General features: G+C 46.4%; 2 protein-coding genes across 7 annotated transcripts in view; one reads left to right on the top strand and one right to left on the bottom strand.

Moving 5' to 3' along the window:
• NRIP2 (nuclear receptor interacting protein 2) overlaps positions 1-10072 on the top strand; it is a 24076-nt gene extending 14004 nt beyond the window's left edge. Inside the window, exons 5-6 of the mRNA XM_010298829.2 lie at positions 1583-1635; positions 2476-10072. Of these exons, the coding sequence (XP_010297131.2) occupies positions 1583-1635; positions 2476-2568 (146 nt within the window). The 3' untranslated portion in view covers positions 2569-10072. The remainder of the gene's footprint in view (positions 1-1582; positions 1636-2475) is intronic.
• Positions 8944-25318, bottom strand: ITFG2 (integrin alpha FG-GAP repeat containing 2). 6 transcript variants are annotated; one of them, XM_075762449.1, is made up of 12 exons: positions 25070-25318; positions 23351-23446; positions 22874-22915; positions 21845-22025; positions 21370-21509; positions 20786-20934; positions 19565-19659; positions 17036-17089; positions 15270-15361; positions 14618-14735; positions 13839-14012; positions 8944-13678 (listed from the first exon to the last, which is right to left on the bottom strand). In XM_075762449.1, exons 1-12 carry the CDS (start codon positions 25163-25165, stop codon positions 13530-13532), a joined length of 1386 nt encoding a protein of 461 aa, XP_075618564.1. In that variant the 5' UTR covers positions 25166-25318; the 3' UTR covers positions 8944-13529. The 6 variants fall into 6 exon arrangements, with proteins under 6 accessions (XP_075618564.1, XP_075618578.1, XP_075618605.1 ...); XM_075762463.1 differs by lacking the exon at positions 25070-25318 and adding an exon at positions 24859-25003; XM_075762490.1 differs by lacking the exon at positions 25070-25318 and adding an exon at positions 23811-24852.

The following is a 25318-nucleotide window of genomic DNA, read 5'->3' as shown; positions in this document are numbered from 1 at the left end:
ACCTGGGCATTCCTCCTACCCTGCCACTGAAGTCCAGATGGATGACTCTAAGACCCAGGAGGTCACTTTTGCCCAGTCCAGTGCATGTTCTTAGTGGCAAGTTCGAAGAGCAGCAAGGCTGAACGTATATTCCAGAGAGGCACATACAAAGAGGACACAGACAAGGCCAGCCACACAGATTACCACTCGTAGACCAGTGCCTTTACCAGCACTCACATAAACAACGAGCACAGATAGCCCAGTCCTGCTCCTCCTCTCTGGCTGACCAGGATTCAAGTTCACTAGCAGAACCTCATACATCCTCAGTCTCTAGATTCACAAGCACACTCATATTCACAGAATCGTCAAGTAACAGCCCAGCTTCTAGGTCTGTCTTATATGCATGTCTGGACCCTGGGCCCTTTACCTAGCCACTGTCCCAGGCCTTGAGTCTTTCCAGATGCAGGTTGCCTCCTACTCACTGGCTAGACCAGACCGAAGTTTGCTAGCTAATTATGTATACAAAGCCACAAACATGTATGATTAAATTCACTGGAGAAATATAAACATACCCAAGTCTTTCTAGTTAGTGGCATCCTACAAGATCTGTGACCCACAGTCCTTCTCCAGTTATTGGAACTTATTACTTTGAAGCACACTGCAGTCCCTTATATGCTTGCACCCAGACATATAAGACTTATGGCCTGTGCTCCCTCCCCCGGTTACTGGCACCCAGACTTGTACACTGGTCTCTCTAGCTGCTGGTATCTGTGAGCTACGTCCCCTTCTCCAGTTGCTGACACAGACTGATGAGCCCTATGGTCCCTTCAGTTACTGGCATCTCTCTTGCATGCCAGTCCCTCCAGTTACTGACATCTAGAGCTATTTGCCCTTTAACTCATGGCATCTTCTACACTTGCTAACACTTAAGACTTGCAGCAGTCATGTAGGAAAGAAAGGTTACACAGAAAAAAAACCTACTTAATAAAATTATTTAATAAGAAGATTGCAGCCATCAGGCACAGGGTTCAGTCAGACAAGTGAACTGACCAACAGCCTGCTTGCATGTGACTAGCTCCCTTACCCACTCTCCTCTCCATTTTTCCATGTTTGTTCTTCCCTGATCCACCCTGCTGCTTGTCTTGCCCTGCCTTTGGCCCTTCCTCTACACAGCCCATAGTAAGTTTTACATGACCCCAGAAGCCCCTTCTGCTATCTCATAGTAAGTTTCAAACAATCCCACAAACTCCCTCAAATATCTCATAATACTCATGATAATCATGGTTCCCTCCTCTTACCAGATACAAAGTTCATTTTAACCCTCTTCAGGGCTATGCCTAAGTAGCTTCTTTAATTGCTCATCAGTCAGTGGCAGAAGAGTGCTGGTCTTTGTTATTGTTACCACCTGCTTGTTAATGTTTGTGTGTTTAATTCATCATTTTCCTTGCTATTTGTTATTTACTTTATACTGAATAGACCATAACTATATAACTTTATGAACCAGATGTTCTCATATTCCACATCCCCTTACAGGAGAGACACACTTCTTTAGAGGGGCAGTGTATATAGTCCTGAGCCTGATCAGTGTCTTCTCTCTTCTCAGATGATGAAATGATGGAGTTTTGCATTGGTCTCCAGACTCTGTTGTCTCTCAAGGTAAGGAACAGCTTCTTGCTTATTGCAGGGCTTCTCTCAACAAGTTTTGCAAGATTTGGTTGCTATAAGCATCAGAAATACTCACATCCAGGTCTTCCAGGGTGCCACTTGCAATGCTTGTTGCACAGCTGCCTGGCTGGCTGTATTGTGCTTTGAGTCACTGATTCCTTTCCAGTCTTTCTTAAATGTTTTAAGAAAGGAATCACCCAATAGGATACTATCATATCTCCCATTCTTTGTATTCCTGACCATACAAGTTGCAAACGGGAAGAGGAAACTGAAGAGGAAACAAGAAACAAACTGTGTCATGACTTATATCTGTGTTGCCTTTTGAAAGCAGATGTGAACAAGCTCTGCCCTTGCTTTGAGCCAAATGAAGCTTTATGATCACAGTGTCCAACCCTAGCTGGACACAGGTGGAAAAAGTCCTCTCCTTTTGTCAACTCAGTCAGGATTAGTGTTCTGCTAGGCCTGGCTCCTGGGTGGCTCAGAATATGGCTGCAGCAAGCTTGCTCCTGCCTGTCAAATACTTGTAGCCACATGTCAGACTCATAAAGCTGGAAAAGCATTGGGCTGAATGTCTGAGTGATGTGAGGACATCACCTCAGAGAGTGTCATAGGAAGAAGGCAGCGGAATGGCCCTGTGAAGGGTTTTGGAGAAGAAACCACTGAAGAAAATAGGAGCAAGGAGGCAGCATGGGGGACAGAGCGGGGAACTGTAAGTCTCTACAAACCCAAAGTGGGGTTGTTTGATGGTTATACAGGTTTTCCCCAGTCACAGACATTATGAGATTTGCTGTCTGAAATGTCCAGCAAGTAACTGGCTCTCCCCTTCTTTAGTGTTGCATCGACTTGGAGGAAGGAGTCCTGAGATTTAAAGCACTGAGTCAAGAGCTGCCTTTTCTACACGCCTCTGAAGAGCCTGGTCAGTGACTGGCTGCATTCCCCATGTCGGGGGCTGAGTAGACTTGCTGCTATGAGAGAGAGATGAGGGTGAGGCTCACATGCCCCTAACCTTGCTGAGTTCTAGGCTGAGGCATTCACGGGGGAGTGAGAACAAGGCAAATGGGTGTGGGAAACTGCTGTTGCTGGGAGTGCCTCATCTTGAGAGATATCTCGCCTTCCAGTGGGCCCTCTTGCTTGTCCCCATGTGCTCATTGGGCATTTTGTTGTTTTTCTATCCGTCCCTAGTCATTCCAATTTCTGCTTCTCTACTAAATTCACTCTACCCTTTTAATGACTTATTTTTACAATACCCTCTGTTCATGAGACAAGAGAGTCTCTGTGAACAATCTCCAGTTGTTCTGTGGACAGGAGGACAGCACTTTCTCCAAAAGCCTCCGAAGATTGCCATGAATGTTTTCCTTCTCTTTGCCTCAATGTGAGCAGACTCCACTCCCCTTTCTTTGTGGGAAGGGATCTGTGGCCAGTACCCGCACCTGTACTCTGGGAAACTGGATTTTGTTACTTTTTTCCTGTCTCAGAGCTGAAGAGAAGTACTTTACTGGAAAAACCTCGCAGCAAGAACACTTTTAGAGTTCTTAATTCTAAGAAACCTTTGCAGAAATGCTGAGCGTAGATGCCTAGAGTATGGTGGACACTCACAGGGGTTTGGGCTTTGCCACTGCATCCTTGGCCACTAAGCTATATTATATGAATGGCAATGCTTATCATCTCTTGGTGTTATACATAGTAACCAGACTTGCACACCCTGTTCTTCTGAGCAGGCCTCTCCTCTCTGCACTGCAGCTGCTAGAGCTACATTCCTATCACCTCTGCTGCATCATCAGAGATCTTGCCACTCAGTTTAAATGCTGTGATGAATTACCGCACCCAGAGTCTTCTGCTCTGTCAGCTCCTTTCTTTCAACTTGAGATCTAGTGATTGGACACAAATACATCATCAGCCTCAAGTACCAGCATCTCACAGCCCATCAACTTTGCTAGTCCTGCATGAAACAAGAACTAGATTTCCTTGCAGTATCAGCTCAGATCAGAGAACTGTGAACTCATCTGGGATGACCAGGGTGATTATTAAATCACTGAATTGTTGTGGTTTTTTAAAGTTTGGTGGGTTTTGGTTTTTTGGCTTTTTGTTTTTTTGTTTTTTTTTTTTAATTTGCGTCCTAGAGCACAGCTGTATGATAAATACATAGTCTATTCTTTACTAGCTCTAGGAAGGATGCACCAGATCAGGGCTTGTTCCGTGCCTCATGACTACTGATTCACTATCCAAACTCTGCACAATGTCCTTTTGTCCACCCTTAGAATCTCATGACATCCCTATTTTGCCTGTCTTCCTGGATTAAACACTGCTGGCTCTCTTCCTTTTTTATCAAACCACTCATTGTTTCTGTTGTGCTTCTCAAACAACTTGTGTATCTATTTTTGCTTTTACCTGTTAGTTCTTTCCTAAATCAGAGGGTGTATGCTGTAATTTAACACATGCTAAGGACAGCAGAGTACAGCCTGGCTGGTATAATTTGTGATGCACTTACCAATGATGTCAGTTGGTGTGACAGGCATCTGCTTGTTCTGTAAGGAGCATCAGTCTAGTGACTTTTATTGTTAGTCATCATATCTTGAAGCCTCTGATCTGTTCCTTGGCTTCTTTGCCATTTTTCTACTGTGCATCTGATTATTTCTGGCTGCATGAACTGCCTTCCATGAATCTCCTGAATGACACCAACAGTTTTCTCATTTATGTCAGGACCCATGTCTACTCGATGAGCCTGTCTTGCAAAGTACTAGTAATTCCTCCTGGATTTGTATCACTTGCATGTCTGACTGGCTTCTCAAACCCAAGGGTCTTTAATGACAGTTCAGATTTGTATGAAACCATCCTGTGTGTCAGCTGTAATCTACATGGTACCTGGGTCGACTCTGCTGAAAAAATCTTGTGACAGATGAAACACCCGTTCCTATGTGCAGCAATTCACCTAACTTCCAACTCTCATTGCCCTCTAAAAACAGCATGTGGAACGACGGCAAATAATATGCTAAATCTGATAAATACCATTTCAATTACATCCCGTATTATTCATTAACTTTTATGATCTATTTAAAAGAACCCAACAAACCTTAAACCCAAACTCTAAATATTAAAGCTAACTATAGCCCTAACCCAAACCCTAAACCCTAACCCAAATCTAATCCTTAAACCTAACCCTGACCTAAAATTTAACCCCTAAACCTAAACCTAACCCCTAAACCTAATCCTAAACTTAACCCCTAACCCTAAAACACTAGCCACTCATCATAAATCCTAACCCTAAACATAGCACCCAAAGTCTAAACTGCTCTCACTCCCTAAATCTAACCACCAAATCCTAACCCCAAAACTTAAAACTAATCCTAAACATGGTAAAAATAAAACACAACCCCAAAATCTGACCCTAATACCCAATCCTAACCCTAAACTCTAACAACTAACCTTAAATCTATCCCTAAACCTAACCCTAACCACTAAAGCTGACCCTAAACATGAAACCTTAATATGAACCCTAACCCATAATCCTGACCCTAACCACTAGTCCTAATCCCTACACCAAACCCTGAATGTTAACAATAAACTTAAGTAAACCCTCTAACCACCAAACTCTCACCTTGTAAACGTAACCCTAATCCCAAACCCTAAACCTAACCTAAACTGACCTAAACTAACCTAACTGACCTAACCTAAACTAACTCCTGACCCTAAAACCTAAACCCAACTGTAATGCTAACCCAAACTCTGGCCCTATCCCTAACCCTAAATCATAATCCTAACTCCGTAATTCTAATGCTAACTGTATAACTAACCTTATCACTAAAATAAAATCCATAACCCCACTATAAGCCTAACCTCTAACCCCTAACCCTAAACCCTAATGCTGACACTAACTCTAACCCTAAATCTATCGCTAACCATAACCCTAACCCAAACTGTTACACTAATCATAAACCCTAACCCTAAACCCTAACGCAGACCTAAACCCTAACCCTATCAATAACCCAATATTCCTAACCCTAACTCTAACCCTAACACTGCCACTAATGCCCAAACCCTAACAATAAACCTATCCCTAACCTTATCCCATACTCTAACCATAACTCTAACAATATCTCTAACACTAACCCCAAAACTGAACCATAATGCTGATCCTAACCCTAACCTGTACTCTAACCGTAACCCTAACCCTATCTCTAACTCTACATCTAACCCTAAACATAACCTGAATACTAACCATGACTCTAAAGAAAAACTCTAACCCTAAACTCCACCCCAACCTTAAACCAAATCCCACTAATCCTAACCATAACACTAAACCTATCACTAAACTTAGACCTAACCCTAACCCCGAAACCCAAATGCTAGCCCTATGCCATCCCTAATCTTAACCCTAACTCCAATCCTAACATTAACCCTAATGCTGACCCTAACCCCAAAACTCTCCCTATGCCTAATGCTAACCTAACGCTGGCACTAAAACTAACCCTAACACTAATGCTAACACTAAAACTAACCCCAAACCCTAACTCTAACCCTATCCCTAAAAAAACCCTAAACCTAATCTTATGCCAAACCCTAATCCTAACCCTAAACCAATCACTACCCCTAACCCTAACACCATAATACCCCTAAGTTTAAACCTATCCCAAACCCTAACCTTAACCCAAAACCTGAAGGCTGTGTGGGGCTTAGCTGCCAGCTGGGGTTAAACCATGACATGGAGTGAAGTTTGGTTTCCCTGTATTCTGAGCACTTTCCACTTAGCCCTGTTGCTACCTCATTTTAATCTTGCACCGTATCCCTGACCCTAACCCTATCCCTAACCAAAATCCTAACCCTATCCCTGACCCTAACCCTATCCCTAACCCTATCTCTAACCCTAATGCTAACTGTAACCCAACCACCTAACCCTATCTGAAAGCCTTTGCCAGTGCCCACAAGAGGCCCTGCTTCCTTCCAGAGTGCCCTACGGGTTTTGCTGTGTTTTGCTTTGGCCTGCAAGGGGACCTGCTTCTCTCCAGAGTGCCCCAAAGCTTTAGCCAGGCTTTGTGGAAGCCCAAAAGGGGCTCTGCTGCCTTCCAGAGTTCCCCAGGGCTTTTGCCAGGTTTTGTGAGGCCCATAAAGGGCTCTACTTCCCTCCAGAGCACCCCAGGGCTTTTGCTGGGCTTTGCTGATGCCCAGGTACTTCTCTGCTGCCTTCCAGAGCACCTGACAGCTTTTGTGGGGCTTTGCTGGTGCCCACAAGTGGCTACCAAGGAAAGCAAGGGCCACTAACAGGTGTCAGTCCTGGCCATTTGTGTGTGGGAACCCTAGGTGGTAGGTATGCACTTTGGAGCTGGTGAGGGGGTAGGTGAGGGTTAGGTGGTAGAGCAAGTGCAGAGTCCCAGTGTTGGTGGGACTGTGAAGGGGCTGCCAAGGGAAGGGGAGGGCCACCAGCAGCTTTCAGTCTTGGCCACTTCTATGTGAGAGCCATGTCTGGTGGGTGTCTGTTTTGGAGCTGGGCTTTGGCTAGGGTGAGGGTGTAGGTGAGTAGGAGTCTTCCCGAACTCAGAATGAAGCCAACAGGAATCTTTCCAATGATTTAAAGGGTGCTGGATGGGATCCTACAGAAAATTGGCATGACTTTGAGTTGACAATTCTATTTTGACTAGTACCTGTCACTTAGAACGCTGCAGATACTTGCACACTAGCTGCTGTTGGAATTCGGTAGGTGCTGTTCCTGCATGTCAGTCTTGGGATAACTCTGGTTTTGCTTCACCTTCAGAACATGCTCCAGTCCTTCTGAAGCCTTTCTGTGATTCACATGCCTCATCTCTCAAATCACCAATAATTCAGATTCCTCTGTGAATTAATGTGCTACAGTAGGTGAAAATCACCAGCCCTATCTGTCCCTCTTCTCTGCATAATGAACCCTTCTTTGCATCCTCCTTACCTTCCCCCAAGTGAATCATTTATTTTTCTGCACTGGTAAGTGACAAATTTGCTTCTTCCAAAAGGAATTATTTCCTTTTTAGACAATCCTTTTAACACTTTCCTGTACCCTGGTTGCTAATACTCTCTCACGCTGTGGCACTATCTTGCCAGCCTTTCCCCTTTGTTAACAATGGTTGACAACTCACTTCAATGCATCCCCTAAATCACAGTCTAATCCTACAGCGTCAGTACCTGGTTTCCTCATCATCAAACAGAACTCCTGGTGGGTTCCCATCTCCCAACGTTCCTTGGCATTAAATGGCATGCTGTTACTGACCTTAACACATGTATTCTGAATTCGTGCCCAAACATGTTTTCTCCAAAGACCAGCATTTTTATGTCATTACATGGGAATCCCAGCTTCCATTGCGAAAGACAGAAATTTTGGCTTTAAAAGATGTGATTATAAAACAGGACTTAAAACATCTCAAAGAAGCAAACTCAACTCCATCTACAACCACTGTAGTTTTTAAAAGTCTTCCTATGTTAGGGGGCCCAGAAAGTTATTTTTAAGTGGATTGGCAAAGCTGAAGACTGTCTCAATTGTAGTTTCTTTTGGAAAAACCTATCACACAGGTACACTTCCCTACCCCCAATTCTAGTCATCTCTATTGCTTTTGAGGAACAGGGGGAAGGAAGGAGCTATCTACAGGTCTTTTCCACTGGAGATCAAAAAATGCTAATGCTTTCACAGGGAAAGTAGAAATTTAGTATAAACTACCACCTCAGAGTAGGACATAAGCACATCCTGTATGTGCCCAACACTGGCTTCCTCATGATGAGGCCTGTCCCTTCAATATAGACAATGGAATGTTATTTTTTTAGGGATAATCTCTATGAACCACCTTGGTGGTCAGCTCCTACTAGGGCTACTTTCTAGTCGAGCGGACACAACAGTCGTGAAACAGTCTGCAGGGAAGCGTCTGTCACAGCAAGTCTTTGAAAGAGAGAAGCAAGTGTACATGGCAGGTGCGAGATATGTATGGCCGTACCTGCTTGGGATGGGGAGATGGACTTCTGAAGCCCCTTCCAAGGCCTGTGTGCAAGAGGTAAACCTATCCCAAGAACATGCATGCTGCTGAAGCCATAATCAGGACTGTTTCCAGGAGCTTGGGGTCACTTGGTTTTGAATGAAATGGGAGCTCCAGCCATCCACATTCCCAGAGGCCTGCTCCTTCTTTCACTAGTAGCGGGTGAGTTATGGAACTGAAGACCACTGAGCCACCTACACATATTTACAGTCAATTCTCCTTTCAAGAGACTCCACTAGCAAATGCCAGGATATACCTGAAGAGTTATAGAAATAACTACATTCAGCAAAGAGATCACAAAAATGAGAGCATGGATGGCTAGTGGGTTTATTAAGTCTCAGGAAAATAAAGCAACCCCCTCCCTTTATTTTATTGCTAGTAAATTGAGCGTGACAACCAAAGCCATAAATCATTTATCTGCAAATACCCCCAGTGTCTGAAAATGCTGTTGGACTCCTCACTTGCTGTCTGCTGTCACTGGGACATACAAACGTGCCTTGCAAATCCTGCCCTGTTAAAAATCTTCCTGGCAGCAGTAGGTATGCCAGTCTGCTACTGAGAAGGATGTAGCAAACATTTTCTGCTGCGTGGGAAGGAACAACTTCCAATTGAACTGTGTGGCTTGTGTTAGCTGGCAGGGTCAAACAGGCAATGAGTTACAACGCAAGTATAACGTAACTCCATCAGTCCAGAGGCAGAGCCTATATGGTTCATTCTCCGAGTAGATTCATACTTCATGGAAAACTGCTGCCAGTAGAAGCAGCGTGAAGCATTGACTTCAGGAAGCATTGACTGTAGACAATCTATTAATTGAACTTAGGAGTTCAGGGCATGAAAAAAAGGAGGAACATGATCTTTGGCCAAGTAATAGTACAGAAGTTCCAATTAATTTTTGTGTGGACAGCTGCCATTTTCCTTTGTGCACAAAGAGGCACAGAAGCAAAATGCATCTGCAAGTTTTCTGTATTGCTTACAGCACATAATCTCTTGGGGGAAACCCTCAAACACTAATGTTTTTCCTCTCAAATGCTTTTAAGAGCTGAAAAGTTTTGGGGAATGGATGATCTGTAGCATCCGTATCTTCTCACCTCTGCTTTCCACAATGCAGCATGCCTAGACTTGCACAGCACACAGCCATGTTATCCTCAAGGCAAGAAGAGAAGAGGGCTAGGTTGCACAGGTGGCCCTGTCCAACATTTGCATCAGTTTTGCCCCATTTTCTTTTAAAAATGGCTCTTAGAAGACCCCCCCATTAACCCTTTCCTGTTTCTTCTCAGCAATTAACAGTCCAACAGTAGATGAGTTTGACCTTCCTTCCTTGGAAGTCATTCGACCTGTACAGCAAAGTTTGTTTTGCATAAAACAGTTTCAGTCATACAACCATTTGTATCCCCCTTGTGCTTGTGTTGCTAATAAAGGTTTATATTTGGCATGGACAGACAGTATTGAGTTGTTCTCTGTTATGTGTAGACAAGCCTGTTTTCCTGTTACGTCTCAAGAAAGAATTACAATATACCAGCACTGCAATAGCCGGTAAGACCCAGCTACCAGATTGGCTCAGAATGGCCCAACTCTCAGGCAAATAAAATGCTGCAGGCAATTGCTGCAGGAACCTCAAGGGTTCCAGCAGGGGATGAAGAGTGAGAGTACTTATGTGGAGAACACCTGCCTCACCAAAGCAAAAAAGATGTTGAGCAGAGCCAGTGCAGGCACAAATTGCGGTAGGACAAAGTTGTGATAGGACTGTTTGTCAAAGCACACACAGCAAGAGAACCAGGTTGCATGAGCCACGCCTGAAAACTCAAGCATTACTGTTTTCTGTTGCTTATAACCATCCTGTTTCTGTCCCTGCTGGAGGAAACAGAAGCCACAGAATTAAGTGGGGGATGACATGAGGGGAGAGGAGGGGAGCAGAACAAGAAAATACACAGCCTTAAGCAGAGGAAGAACAGCATATGCCAAGACACAGGCCTGTTCAGGGACACTGCTAAAATGTCATTTCCATTGTATGCTTCTGGAAACTGGTCTGCAGAGTCCTGCTCTGCTGTGGTCCCTCTTTATGTCAGTTCCACTAATTTTGAAGTGCAAGATTAAAATGAGGTAGCAACAGGGCTAAGTGGAAAGTACTCAGAATACAGGGAAACCAAACTGTTCATATCATGGTTTAACCTCAGCTAAAGGCTAAGCCCCACACAGCCTTCAGTGGAATGGGGGAGAGAATTGGAAGAGTGAAAGCGAGGAAAAACTCCTGGGTTGAGACAAAGACAGTTTAATAGGTAAAGCAAAAGCCATGCACACAAGCAAAGCAAAAGAAGGAATTCATTCCCCACTTCCCATCAGCAGGCAGGTGTTCAGCCATCTCCAGGAAAGCAGGGCTCCATCACACATAACGGTGACTTGGGAAGACAAATGCCATCACTCTGAGCATCCCCCCCCCTTCTTCTTCCTTCAGCTTTATATGCTGAGCATGATATCATACGGTATGGAATATCCCTTTGATCAGTTTGGGTCAGCTGTCCTGGCTGTGTCCTCTCCCAACTCCTTGTGCACCCCCCAGCCTACTCACTGGTAGGGCGGTGTGAGAAGCAGAAAAGGCCTTGGCTCTGTGTAAGCACTGCTCAGCAGTAACGAAAACATCCCTGTGTTATCAACACTGTTTTCAGAACAAATCCAAAACGCAGCCCATACTAGCTACCATGAAAAAAATTAACTCTCTCACAACCAAAACCAGCACATCCCACTTGTAGGGACATCTGCTTCTCCCCAACTCAGCTGGGCTCCAAGGGGCAGAGATAAGACTAGCAGTTGCTACTACTTTGCCTGAAAGAAGAGAAGGGAGAATCCTTACTTGTTCTGGCAATCGGAAGGAGCAGCTTTGGGTTTTGGGAAACAGAAACCTGGAAGCAGCAAGAACCAATACACTGATCTAGTTAACAGCCCCAACAGGACTTATCCTCATTAGGAAAGGACTGTGAGACTGATGACAGCCCAAGAGGTCACACTGACTAATTTGTCAGAAGCAGTGGTGATTGCCCGCTGGGATGAGTGGCTGTACATTCAGCATCATTAGAGATGACAATTTCTTGAGGTTACAATCTAGAGCCAACAAGCTTCAAGACAACTCCTTGCTTTAGCCCATCAGTAGACGGTCCCTACATTACCAGCTCTCCATAGCTAACGAACTCAAGCCCCGCTGCTCTGAACACCACTGTTACTAAAGCACTATTATGACTTGAGAGCTCCTGCCTGAAGGGTCCAGCTGTACACAAACACTTAGTATGACAAGGGAACATTTAAAAAATGCTTCTCAGTGAAGTCATTAAAATGGAGTGAAACTTCCACTATAGTTAAGAGTCAGAAGATAGAGCAGTCTGTGAAGCAAGAAAGTGCTAGCTGGTGCAGAGCAGGTCATACCATTTCACTGCTCCATGCTTCAACTTTCACAGCTATCAAATGTAGAGCACATAAGCTGTCCTCTATAAAGCTTATATAAATCTACAGATGGAAATTGCAAAGAAAAGCTAGGGTTTATTATGTAAAGATCCTGCCCTTCTACCACATAGGGCTACTTCAACAACAATTCTTTTGACCCAAGGGCAAGACACTCCTTTTCTCTATACAAAGTACTTTCTCCCAATTAGGGCTGCCCTGTTTTGCAGAGTATAGATAGCACAGCAGGTTTTCAACAGCCTGCAGGACCTTTAAATGTTACCATTTGCTAAAGAGAGATCACAATTATATTTGCGCTGACTTGGATGCAACCCTCTCAGGCTGCCATAAGGGTGAAGGGACAGCTCCATCCATTATGCATGTCCAGTAAAACATCACACAAGTGAGAGAAGATAATAAGATGCAAAACAGCAGGAGAGCATGCTGCTCCTACCCTAATAAGGTGAGTTAGGCAAGGGGCAAGCTGAGATGGGGAAAAGCAGACCAGCAGCATGTGGACAGGTTCCTGCTTGGGCCTTTGCATATGAGCAGCCTGGGTGAGCAATGGCCTTTTCCAGATTTTGCATACCAGCAAGTGGAACATCACTTCCAGTCCATTCCCTTCAGTAGTGCAGGACTCAAAATAGGATGGCACTCTCCACAACAAGAGGGAAGTGTGGCATTTCTAGTGCTTATTATGGAACAGCCAAGCTCTCATAGCACCACAGATCCATGGTTAAGAGAGATTTCTCTTATTGCCTAGGTCACAGCTGCTTTGCTAAGTCACAACCATCTCTGGGATCACCCTGCCCAAGAAGATAGAGACAAGCAATGCTTGTCGAGCACAGCTGGGGTTCGCTGGAGCTGTTACCTCTCCACAACTTATTAGTGCAAGTTGTGGTTCTTCTCACACATCTCCAGCTTCTCAGAACACGAGGTGGTTTGTGAGAAACAGCTTGGTAGAAGACCAGCAGCAGAACAAAGGCAAAAAATGCCTGGGTCTACTTTAAAAAACACACCCAAATGGAGAAGGCCCTTGCCTGCTCCCTAACTCAATTCCTCCAACTGCAGTTCCTGCACTGTGATCCTGCTAAGAACTCGGAAGACCAATTCTAAGAATAGGCCGAAACAAAGACTAAGCTCAGCTATTCTCTCTATCTATGTCCTCAGTGCTCCTTCACAGTCACCCATAAAGTGCTTTAGCTAGCGGAGAACATGGAAACCAATAAGCAGGACCCTGGACTCTTGCTGTGCTAGTAGCTTCCTCAGCTAAAAACAAATCAACCCACCACCTTCACTCAAGCCTACAGCCAAGCACATCCCTCCACAGAACCTGTCCTGCACACCCTTTGCTGTCTGGAAGCTTTGACAGAGATGGGAAAAGAACAGTCTCATCTTCATTAGATGCTTGATTCCAGTCAGAAAAAGAGTTTGTGCTGGTGTTAAAGGTGTCAACCTCCACATTATTTGTTATAAGGGATCCTGTATGACAGTGTAGTGGGCAGAAGAGTCTGCTCCAGCAGGGTCCTGACACTGCGAGGGGCTGCTCTGCTGATGTTTCTCAGGAAAATACAGTGTTTTGTGAATCAGATCTTTGACAGCAGAAACATCACCTCTTTCTGTGGAGAAGAGACAAAGACAGAAAGACAGTTGTTAGGGACTCTCAACAGGCAGTACGAAAGCCTGTCTTCCTCAAGAAGTACCTGGAACTCTAGTTCTCAGCACATCACCTGTCAGTGGCCCTTCCTCTCTTTTTTCCTTCACCCTTTCTGCACTCACCCACACCCAGCTGCTGCAGGAGACTTCCAAACTCTGGGTCACAATCCAGGATTTTCAACAGGTTGGTGGATTCCATTCTCTCCAGCTGCACATCCCAGTAGATGTAGATTTTCTGATTGAAGCTGACATAAACCAAGCAGGGGCTGTTGCTTCCTCCTTTGCATGCATAGAGGCCTGCAGTAAGCAAAAGTGTGGAGATAGAACTACTTCCAAAAGAGCAGAGAAAGCAAATAGGTAACTTCTCATGATGAAGTACCAAAGCTGTTAGCAGAAAGCAGCAAGCACCAAGGGTTACAGGCACAAGCATCAGCTTGGATATATGAAGTCCCTTTGAGACAGTCCAAGAAAGTGTCTCTAAACTGTTATTAATGCGTGGAGCTTGGGGATTTGCAAGCTGCTTTCCTGCAGGTCTGAGAGAGAGGACTGAGCAAAGCCAAGGCTCAGGCTGTTTCCATGGGGCTCCTTATCTCCACTTGAGAACTGCTTAGAAGTCTGCAAATTAAAAAAGTGGTGGAGATGACAAGAGACCACTGTAGCACTCCCAAAAAGGACAGTAAAAAACCCCAAAACCATCACAGACAAACCTTGGCATAACCTCCTCTCACCCCTACTCTTCCCAGATGCCACCAGAGGAAAGACTAGCTGGACCTTCTGCAGTATATACACAGGGAAATTATTCCCCACTGCAGACTGACAAAGGATTCCAGGTCTCCCAGAAGGGAATAGTAGCTTTGAGGGAGAAGTGCTGTGAGGGCTGGCTTTGCAATCAGGCTCCCCACCTGCACAGAAGGCACTGACATTCTCATCTGCTTGAAATCTGGCAACAGTCCGATTGTGGTCAATGATGTACGTCTGACCATCCCACGCACAGGCAATCACCTCCTCGTGCCCATTGCCCTGCAAGAACCATAAGAACACATATTAGCGCAAACATCAACTACTCACAGCAGTCAAGAACCTTTCTTGTTTGCTCAGAGACATAACACTAATGTCTGAACAATATGTCACTTTTGGACACCTTGTCCAAACATGTTGCACTTGGCCAATCTTTTTGCAATTGGACACCACCTCTCTCTTCTCTATCGTAATCCTTACGTATCATAAGAGCTTGCAGACAATCGGGGTATTAGCAGTGTGCAAAACCATTCAACTTTGCAAGACAAAAGAGCAGGTGGAGGATGAAAAAGTTCATAGCAGGATGCTGGGCTCACTAGGTCACACAGGCAGACACAGCTCAACCTCTTGCAGGTGTACAGACTGACACGAGTGCAGAATGCATCAGCACAGTCAGAGCCCTCTGTATGTCATCCTGAAATAATCTCATCCTTTTTCAATCAAATCATACTCCCTATGCCCTTCCTAAATTCATATACACAAAGCCATGTTGAGTTTTTGTCTTCATCCCTCCCAGCCCTATTCACAGACACTCACAGTAACATCCAGCTTTTCCAGAGCAAATAGCTGGTGATCAACCTGGACAGACCAGAGCAGCTTGTCTGCTCCCTCCATGAGTTTCAATGTCCCTGAAAGGACAAAAAAAACAAACAACTTAAGATTGTCTTGAAAACATTAAACTGGGAGTGAGATGTTTGCAAACACTGGGCCCTGCACACTCCTTAACACTCTGGGTTCTGCAGGCAGAGGGCTGGGCCCATGGTACTGGCTATGGTTGATAATAGATAACACAATCTCAGTTCTGGGAAGGACAGCAGTCCATTATCTTGTCATGAGTAACTGAAACAGAGAAAAAAAACGGGAGCAGCCCTGCTAAGTGGATTGTACTCTAAGACAAGAAGAAACCTGCCCAAACAGGCTCCCAAAGTACAGTACATCAACAGATCTCACATGAGACAGTGAGTAACCTAGAAGCTTCTCCCCATGCCCTACAGATCATGTGATCTCAGGACAGTACGTTGACAGGTATCAGCTGAGAGCTGGTTGCCTAATAGCATGGGCACGGCCTCTTGGCTACTAAAAGCATACTGGACACTTACTTCACATACCGTTTTTCTATCATCCTGAGATACTGTGATAGTACTGGGTGGATGGCCATGACAGAGTGGAACATAAACATGAATCTATCCTCACAGTGCCCTCCAGCCTCTGTATGAACCACAGTGAGGCACGAAGCCTTGCCAGATGCAGAAGCTTCAGAGTTCAGGCCCAGAGAATAATCAGAAATTCCCTAGGACATCACTGGGCAGATGGACATCTGGCCCAAACAGGCCAGACTGCCTATCTGGGAAAAGAGAAGCACAGCATCTTGTCTCCACACTGTTGTTTTTTGAACAGAAACTTGGCATTCACCTTATTAGATTCAATCCTATTGTAGCCTGTCCTATCACTTCTCAGTCAGGGGCACAGCAGAACCACCTGGCTCCAGGCCTGCGTGAAGCCAGCTGCTCTCTACCAATATTTAAGTTCCAGCATCCATTTCCTTTACTGCTTTTGGAAACAATGCAATTCCCTTCAAGTACAAGGACACATCTCTGCTGTGGTTTAGAGGCTCCTGTCTACATGAATGACACCGTTGAGCTGGCATCTCAAACAGTTGTTTGAGTAAGCAGGCAACTTAAGAGTCAGCATGTGAAAGTTCTAGTCTCACTCTCCATCTCAAGCTTTCAGCATGCCTTTGGGCCAATGACCTAGCCTCTTCATTTTCCCAGCTGCTCGCTGCAGCATGCCGTTAATACTTCTACCTCCACAGGCCATGGGACCATACAGGTAATTAATGTTTATAAAATGCTTTGAAATCCACAGATGAATAAACTGTACCAGGGGTGAGAGAAAGGCAGGTATTAGTAACATAGAAAACACAGCAGGTTTCCTGAAGAGAGCAGGCCTGTGCAACATGAGACCAAATTCAGTAAGGAACAGAAACACAGGCTGAGCTTTAATATGTTTTATCGTATCCTCAGATACAGGCATGTTATCACACACCTGGTTTATGGGGGACTTGCTCACAGTGACAACTCTTACCTTGGCTCCTGTCTTAGCTTTCATGCCTTCATATAAAATATGTCAGTAAAAAGAGTCTTTGAGTCAAATTCTCTTGCTTGACCCAGGAAGCATTTCTGAAGCCCAGCTCCCCCTCCTTTCAAAATCAAAGGCACTGAGCCCCTGGTTCCTTGCTTTGAATTAGTGACAGACCTTGGACACCCCATAGGCCTTTCTTCTGGGACAGTGGTAGGACTTACCATCCAGAGTACAGAGGGCAAACAGACCTGAGCCACTATTCTCACTGGAGCAGCCTGTAAGTGCAGAAGAGAATTACAGGAGTTGATGCTGTTTTATGAGAGTTGTCCCCTACCTCTCCTGAAAAAAAATAAAGATTCAAGACAAGCTGATCCATCCTGCCTCCTTTTTGCCCAATTTTGACACTGCTTATCAGATATCTACAGATTCTTGCAACCAATCATACTCCATGCTGGCTTTTATTTGTAGGACACTGGCATCTCAAAACCTAAGACCTTTGGTTTGCACTGATACAGGCACATCTGGCTCTGCTGGCTCCTCCTAGGAGTCTGTCCGTACCACATGCGCACTTGCAGGCCCCTGGCAGTTCCAGTTTTAGTGAACTGCATCACATCCTCTCCAGGCTCCAGAAATGCACAAGCACAGGCAGGACTATCGCAACTAAAGAACATCTGAAGCCAAAACAAGAGTATTACAAATGTAGACTCAATGTGTCTTTCAAGGACAGGAACATGGCCTTCGGCTGTTCTGGGAAGCTGCACGGGACGAGGAGAAAAAAAAAAAGGGGGGGTGGGGGGGGTGGCCTGCCAGAAGGACAAAGCATCAGTCACAGTAACACAAAAGTACCTCTATGGCAACTCCTGAATAAGTCTGTGGAGATCACGCTACCAACTCTGTTGTTGATCGTCTCCCAGCAAACACTGGTCAGATGCTACAGAGCCCTTGCTTTATGAGCAGATTAGACATCTGCCTTCATGCTCATCTCCACACTCAGCCCTGGCTTTCCTGGGCTATGCTCATACAGCTGCGAACTTCCTGCAAGCAGTATGCTCTCCAAAGCCTGTATATGACAGTTACGTGCAGGACAGCACCGACAAATGTGACCAGTTACATCTGCAGATGAGACTCCCCTAACCACCAGGCTGCTTCAGTACACTCACTACCTAGCTACCAGTCAGAAAAGACATGCAAGGTCAAGTTTTGAAAGTGGTATCACACTTGGTGGGGGAGGACTAGAGTTGTATTCGACTACAGCTGCATTTAACCCTTTCAGTGACAAGGGAGAGACATTGGCTCCCTGAGGTCTGCAGGAGCCCAGGAAACCTGGCAGTCAGGAACAAGCCAGCAGAGGTGAAAACAAGTAGGCAGTTTCCTCAGAATGACGTAATACTGCAAGCCTACCTCCACAGCCCATAGACAGCTCCAAGCTACAACACTCGGCACACTCCCAGGACACAGACTACGCTATTTCTGCGGATCAGCTTGAAGCAAACAGTCAGCTGGTTGAGTGCTCTATTGCCCCTAGCTGACATTCATCCAGACAGGCTTTGATCCAAAAGATCTGCTGTGCCCCCCTTACAAACTGGTCAGCAGGGCACTCCTCAGCTGTTTCATTACTGATGGTCCAGCATCCCTTATTCTACATGCCTGCCTTGTTCACAGACACTTCTCATTAGATGCAAGGCTTTGTATGCAGTGAAATAATTACTTTCATGCTCTGTTGACCATGTTTGCTCATAGCAGCATCTGAGATGCTGAAAACATAACAAGCTTAGGAACTGGGGAGGAAGAGCACTCTGAGGAAGGGGAAGAGGAAGGTTTTCAGTTGATTACTCTTCTCCCACAGCTCTAATTACATTGCACAGCCTAAATTGTTCTCAGACAGCACTGCAGCGGGTAATACTTGGACAGAGCAAATGCAGCTGGATTCCAGCCAGCTGCAGACAAGAGAAAGTGATCTGCATTGGGAATTTTCTGCCTTCTTGTGTTACAGCCACATGCTCCAAGGGGGACTGAAAGCTGCTTATTCTCCATAGCAAAACAGGATTCATCAGGTGCACCAGGTGCGGGTCAGAGCACAAAGCAGTTACCCAAGGGAAGCAGTGGTAGTGTGTAAGAAAAGTCTGGACACAACAGCAGTGTGTCAGGGCTGAGAGGAGCCTGCAGCTGTGGAGAGTTTAGATACAACAGCTACACAGAATACATTGGAAGGAGACAGAGGACACCGATATAAATGAAATATAGAAACAGCTCTGGAGGGGCTGGGACTGAATAGGTGAAGGAAGAGCATGATATAGCTGCCAAGTATCAGGAATCAAATGCTGAAAAGCACAAAAGTAAGAATAAAGATGAGGCTCTGGAAAGGAATAGATGCATCTAGGGAATAAGGGGAGGGCATAAGCTGCCACCATGCAAAAGCAACAATCAAGGACATCCGTATGAGCACGGCATGGTAGCCTGATTCAGGATGACTAAATGCAGTCCAGTGGAGGCTGCAGAGAAACTGTTGTGCAAGGTGAAGAGTAAGAGCTACCTAGGGAAGGACAAAGGCTATAAAAAGTTCAAATGCAAATATCCAGCTGTCTCTCTTTGGGAGCTGGCTAACAGAAGCCAAGTTCCTCTGTTCTTGCAGCTGCCTCCCACTGTTATTTTTCAACCACAGGAAATCTGATTTCAAGCTGGACTGACATACTGAAAAAACTAACACAGGCAACTGTTGGGCCAGAGACCCCAAGCTCCTAATCTCTCACCTCGGCCGATGCTACCAATTAGATGAGTGGAAACATTCTTGTTGTGAATCCGTCCAGATGTTTGGTGCAGAATAACATCTCTAATAGGGGCCTCACTAGGGAAAAGAGAGACATCACAGAAAGGTTATGGAACCATGCTTGGGACTGTGCCAGAACAATCTCAAGAGCACTGTACTCCAAAGCTCTACAAATCCAGAGATTGATAGAGTTTGTGTATGGGTTAGCCCTTTAATGGTAAAGACCAAGGAAAAGAATGCATGCCACTCCACGTATGAAAGGAACTTGCTAATGCTTAAAAAAACCCCAAAACCCAGCATGATTTGATGCACCAGAAAACTGGAAAGATCTCAAACAAAAAAAAAAAAGAAAGAAAAAGACAGAAACATGTATTCTGATCAAGGAAAACAAAAAGACAATTTTTATCATTACTGTCATGTAAGCCTGGCTGCTCTTCACTCAGGAAGTGTCTGCCTGGGGTTGAATAGGTTGGTCAGAGATCATGCCTGGGCCTGGCTTCTGGCTAGGAGACCAGACCATTTCACTAAGGTCTTTCAGACATAAAGGAGACTTGCCTAGCCCCCCTGCTGCTGCATTTTTCTGGGTCTGCCTTAAAGTCTCACAGAACACCACAGAAGCACCTGAATTCCCCACAGGGGTCCCTCCAGCACCAAGGACAATAACCTCACTGCTCATCGCAGTTGCTCTGGTTGTGATTTACAGTGCTGGCTGCCAGGGATCTCATTAGGAAACCTCCAATTACCTTGCCTGGAAGAAATGAGTGAATGAACCCAAAGTGTCATCCTGGGCTTCAGACTAACTGGGCTTGGCCCAGTCTTTCAGTTGCTACCCTTCCCACCATTAGACAGGTCACCAGACTGCCTACTACTCTTTCTCCAGAGATCTAGGTCACTCATTTCTCTGCCTTAGCCCCAGCACTGCTCCCCTCAGTCAGCTGGTTTTGCCACGCAAGGAGAGGAGGGTGGGATAACAAGGAAAGGCAGTAGTATTCATCTTTGTGATAGAGATGTGAAAAGTGTTCATGAAAGCTTGGATGCAGGTGGGCTTAACTCATGAACTCCCAGCAGTACAGCAGGTCACTGAAGCAAGGACAAATGACAGCCCATCCCCCCCCCCCCCCCCCCCCCCCCCCGGTGGTGCCCCCTTGTGACGGGCATCTACAGTGGAATCTCCTCATCTACCCCATGCAGGAATGCTCTTCACCTGCTTGGGGCAGAAGTGTCTCTCCCCTCTGTTGTGGCCTGCTGCTCAGAGACCCAGGTGCACAGCAGAATGGCATAACCACAGCCTGGCTGAGACACCATCATCTCCGGTGAGCCATCACGACCTGGGTTCACAGAGAGGCTGTCCACCTATACTGGCAGAGGAAAAAAATGAATAGACTCAAATCGAGAACTTTAAACATCTCAGAAGGGTTCACTGTGCTCCTTGTACCTAAACTTAGATATGGCAGATCTTCTGACAGAGCTGAGCACAAGCTGAACAAATTCAGCTAGAAGCAAAATGTCCAAATTACAGTAAAAGGTTGTTTCCCTACCAAAAGCCACTTAAGAACACACTGGTAATTTCCACTAATGCTCTATAGTTGGGTGACAGCAAGTGACTGTTTCCCAGACCAACCCACCAGCTGCTCTGCATGTATAGGACAACCACTGGGCAAATAATCTTTCAGGCCATCGACACAACATTGCTTTGTTCACAGGACTGAGATTTTGTGCTTCCTCCCTTGGGAGAGCCACCTCTTGAAGACTAAGACAAGTTCTGCTCTGAACATCCCATTTCCTTACCTGACCTTCTAGCAGCCATTTCTTCAACAGGAGCAGCTGCCCAGAGATATGGTCTGAATTCTCCGACGAGTCCTCCCAGCGGAAGGCACGTACCACCCTGTCAGTGTAACCCACCACCAACTCACACTTCCCATCTCCATCTGCAGGCAATACAAGGAGATAGATGGGCTCTCTCAGGTTTTCATAACCCCAAGATCCCAACATTCAGAAACCACTGTGCTGGTTTCCATTAGGTAGCATCCCTGAGGATCCCAATCCTGTAATGAGAACTTGCGCTTCAGGAAAATTCCTGAAGTTCCTGTTTCTCTCCTCCACAACTTGGCTGCAGTTTGTTAGAGCACCTGTTTCAGCAAGACAGTAATTTCCTTCTGTGAGTCCCACAAACTTTCTCTCTTCCCCCCCTCCCCCCCCACCTACCCACCTAATACCCACAAATGCCCTCACCCTGCACTCCCACATCAGCTTCCCAGCTCACCAATGTCACTGATCAGCATGACCTTGGTGTTGGCAGGAATGTGCTGCTTGAACGCTGGCTTCTGCTCTTCTGCTGCTGCGGCCAGCTCATGGTGGCCTGAAGCATCTGGGTGTTTTGAAGTTGGCGAAGTCAGGTCAAAAAGATGAAACCAGCCTTCTGCACTCACTGCCACCACGAGATTCTAAGAGGGAAGAAAAAAATCTTCTGATTTTTCCTCTTCTAAAAACTGCAAAAGCTATCGCACAGCAGGACGAGGGAAGATATAAGGGTGGATTCATCAAGATCAATGACTGCTACAGAGGGAACAGAAGGTTTTTGGCCAGATACAAACTACTTGGATACTACAGGGTCCAAACTTCTTGTTCATCCTTGTCAGTCTAGGATATCAAGCTGATGTGCGCACACAATCCCCAAACGTGTGGCTTTCTCAATGCTCACTTCAGGTCTGCTCCCCACTGGAGTACACATTGCTACAGTATTTTAGGCAGGGTGCCTAAACTGGGACTTTTGGACTCAGTGGTCCTGGCTTAACCCCCAGAAATAGCAGTCCAGCAAAAGGAGTCATATTAGACCCAGTGGAATTTGCTTGGGAGTCTAGACTATTCTGTGACTCAGTCTTGTTTAGATGATCTTAAATGCACACAGCCAAGTGGCAGAAGGGTCACGGCCCACAGCAGGGACCAGCACGGAGCAGGGCAAAAGCCACTGAGGAAAAGGAGCAACACTCAAACCACCAAAGCCTTGTGGCACTCACACAGGTGGACATGCAAATCAATAGTGCTTCCTGAAGATAGGATGGATTTCCTTGCTCACTAAAACCTGCATATTGCTCACAGATACAGGTTATATGTAAACAGAAAAACAGTTTTAGAACAGTAGTGCTAAAACTCTATGAGCAAGGGCAGATCCTGGAGAGAAAGCACCTGCAACCTGTCCTCCTCCACTCTGAGGATCTGACATGACCCTAATGTCCTAAGCACCTCCCACATACCCTACAGACACAGCTGGGAAGAGTTTGGCTGCTCTCACCTTTCCTTTATTGCATACATCTCCCACACCAACGCACGTGAGCTGCAAGACAAAAAAAGGCAATACATGAGAAGGCAACCCAAAACAGCACTCTGCCTTACTCCCTCCTCTCTCATAAACTATCTCTTGAACTCTAAACAACCTTTTCAAGGACAAAGAGAGCAGAGTCAGGGACAGAAACATATTTGCTGCACAACTGCCCAGAGCCCTGAGGCAAAATCCACAGGGCACAGGAGCACAGACAAGGTGGGACAGAAGCCCAGTTCCTGTGTTTGTTCAGTACTTTGCTCATCACTTCTCACCCATGGGACTAGTTGTGGGCAAAAGCAGGGTCTTGCATAACTACATGAAAGGCATCATAACCAGTTCTGGCTGCCATTCCCCTCTGGCCTACGTATTCCTAGGCAGTGGCCAAGGACAGCTGGCTGCACACACACCAAAAGGCCCAACCATTGAAAAATTTTGTCAAGAACTGACCATTCCTTGACAAGACCGCACAGCCCAGGGTTTGCTGTCATCATTCTTGTAAACATAGAGTTTCCCGTTGGTGTCTCCCACCACTAGCTCATTCAGCTGTACAAGAGAATTGGGTTAGTAAGAAGAAATTCACAATTACAGTAACAATATTCCCACACAGCAATAATTACAGAATTCGTATCTAAAAATCACTCTGTGGGAAGAAGCAGCAAAGCAAAACAAGAGTTAAAGAGACAGCCTCTAATCAATAGAGAAAGTCTGGGAAAAAATAAAAGCCCTAATTTTACTCTCACAGATAAGTGCTGGAGAGCAGCTCCTTAGAGCAACATCCCATTACCCACTGTTTCTCTAGCCATTGTTTCAGAGTTGTCACTAACCATTTCAACATTCTGCTCTGCTAATCATCATCACCCCATCCTCCATCCTTCAACCTAGATTGACTTGATCTTTCTTTAATCACCTGAGGAAGATGATGGTAATGAGGAAAATGTAATCATCCAGAAAGAGGCTGCAAGAGTACTTACAATACATTTACACTGGATGTTCACTCTCACTGATGAAGGGGTAAAGGTCTTTCAGAATGGTGATTTTTTTCTTTAAAGACCGATAAAAATCACCAACCACACCAGCTGACGAGCCTACTCCTACTATCCCATCTTCTGCATCACGCCTCTGTGTATTTAAATTGTGCGCATTTCATAACTCCCTGAACATGTTACCTCACATAACACAACTTCTTATGGGAAAATTTGTTTTATCATCCACTGCATTGCTGGCCATGACACTTTTCAGGACAGCAGGATAGGGCTGTAATAAAATTTGACTGCTGAGAAGAATGGACAGTTTACATATATCTGGTTAAGCTAACCTCTTCCTAGTTACAGACAAATCAGACCCATCAGAAACAACCGTTTGTGGGGCTGACAGCAAGATTCCCGATGCACATCCATCCGTCATATAAGTCAAGAAACACTGAAACTTGGCTCTACCCTGTTTGTGATCCACTGTGCCCCAGCAAAGCATTTCCCTGCACCTCTACATCCCCACCACCATGACAGCAGAGCGTCTCTTTGGCACCAGTGAGCCTCCCTACTAGCTATATGTTATCCAGGGCCCATGCCAAGGGTATCTAGCATGTCTAACGGTGACAGAAACACTGACCAGCTGCAGCCCAGAATCACTGAAACATTCAATTTGCAAGGGATCTCTGGGGGCCATCTGATCCAACCCCTGAATCTCTGACAAGCCCTTGTCAAGCTTCGAGTCCCGCCAACGTGGAAGCCCTCCCACTTCCTCCAGGCACCTGCTCTGGTGCCGCATCATCCTCTCGGTGCTTCTCCTCCACCCAGTGTTAACTTCCTCCGCTACAACCTGCGACTGCTGCCCCTCGCCCTACCGGTGCTCGTCTCTGAGAGCGGCCGGGCGGAGGCGGCAGGCCGTCCTGGGACGCCCCCGGTGCTCCCCAGGCCGACCAAGCGCCACTGCCTCGCCCCCGCCGGCGGCAGCACCTCGGACATCGCGGCGGCCCGCTGCTGGCTTCGCTCCAGCTCGCGCCCAAACCGGGCTCAGCACTCCGCCCGCGGAAGCGCCACCTCCCGCGGCCTGTCGCCACGGGGTCGCCGCCGCCACGCGAGGGCGGAGCCCGCCACGCCGGCCCGGCCACCGCCCCCACACCGCCCGCCCGCGCAGGCCCACAGCAGCCACCCCCCGCCTTCGGACCGCGTCGTTGTCGGCATCCCCCAGGCAGATGGCGTGCGGGAAGAGACTGCCGCCGAAGTCGAGCGCCACGCGCTGCACGTAGCTGACGGACCGCATCCCGCAGCCGCCGCCCGCAGAGGCGGAGCTCCCGCCGCTGGCTGCCGGGCCGGCCGCCAGGCTGAGGCGACGGCGGCTCTGCCGGTACAAACGCAGCCAGGACGCTGAGGCGCAGAGCGCGCGCACGACAGCGAAGGAGAGGATCACGTGAGG

Source organism: Balearica regulorum, chromosome 1, assembly GCF_011004875.1.
Source record: "Balearica regulorum gibbericeps isolate bBalReg1 chromosome 1, bBalReg1.pri, whole genome shotgun sequence".
In the NCBI taxonomy this organism is placed as follows: domain Eukaryota; kingdom Metazoa; phylum Chordata; class Aves; order Gruiformes; family Gruidae; genus Balearica; species Balearica regulorum.
Note: the sequence above shows the minus strand (reverse complement) of the source record. Positions and strands in the feature narration are given on the sequence as shown.

Bases quoted from the DNA above. Each gene is read 5' to 3' on its own strand.
- ITFG2 (XM_075762449.1), bottom strand. From the start codon at position 25,165: ATGCGGTCCGTCAGCTACGTGCAGCGCGTGGCGCTCGACTTCGGCGGC. The intron at 22,916-23,350 runs GTCAGTTCTTGA...TTTGTCTTGCAG, and splicing joins TGCGGTCTTGTCAAGGAATG to CTCACGTGCGTTGGTGTGGG. The intron at 17,090-19,564 runs GTGAGAGATTAG...CTGCACTTACAG, and splicing joins AATTGGTAGCATCGGCCGAG to GCTGCTCCAGTGAGAATAGT.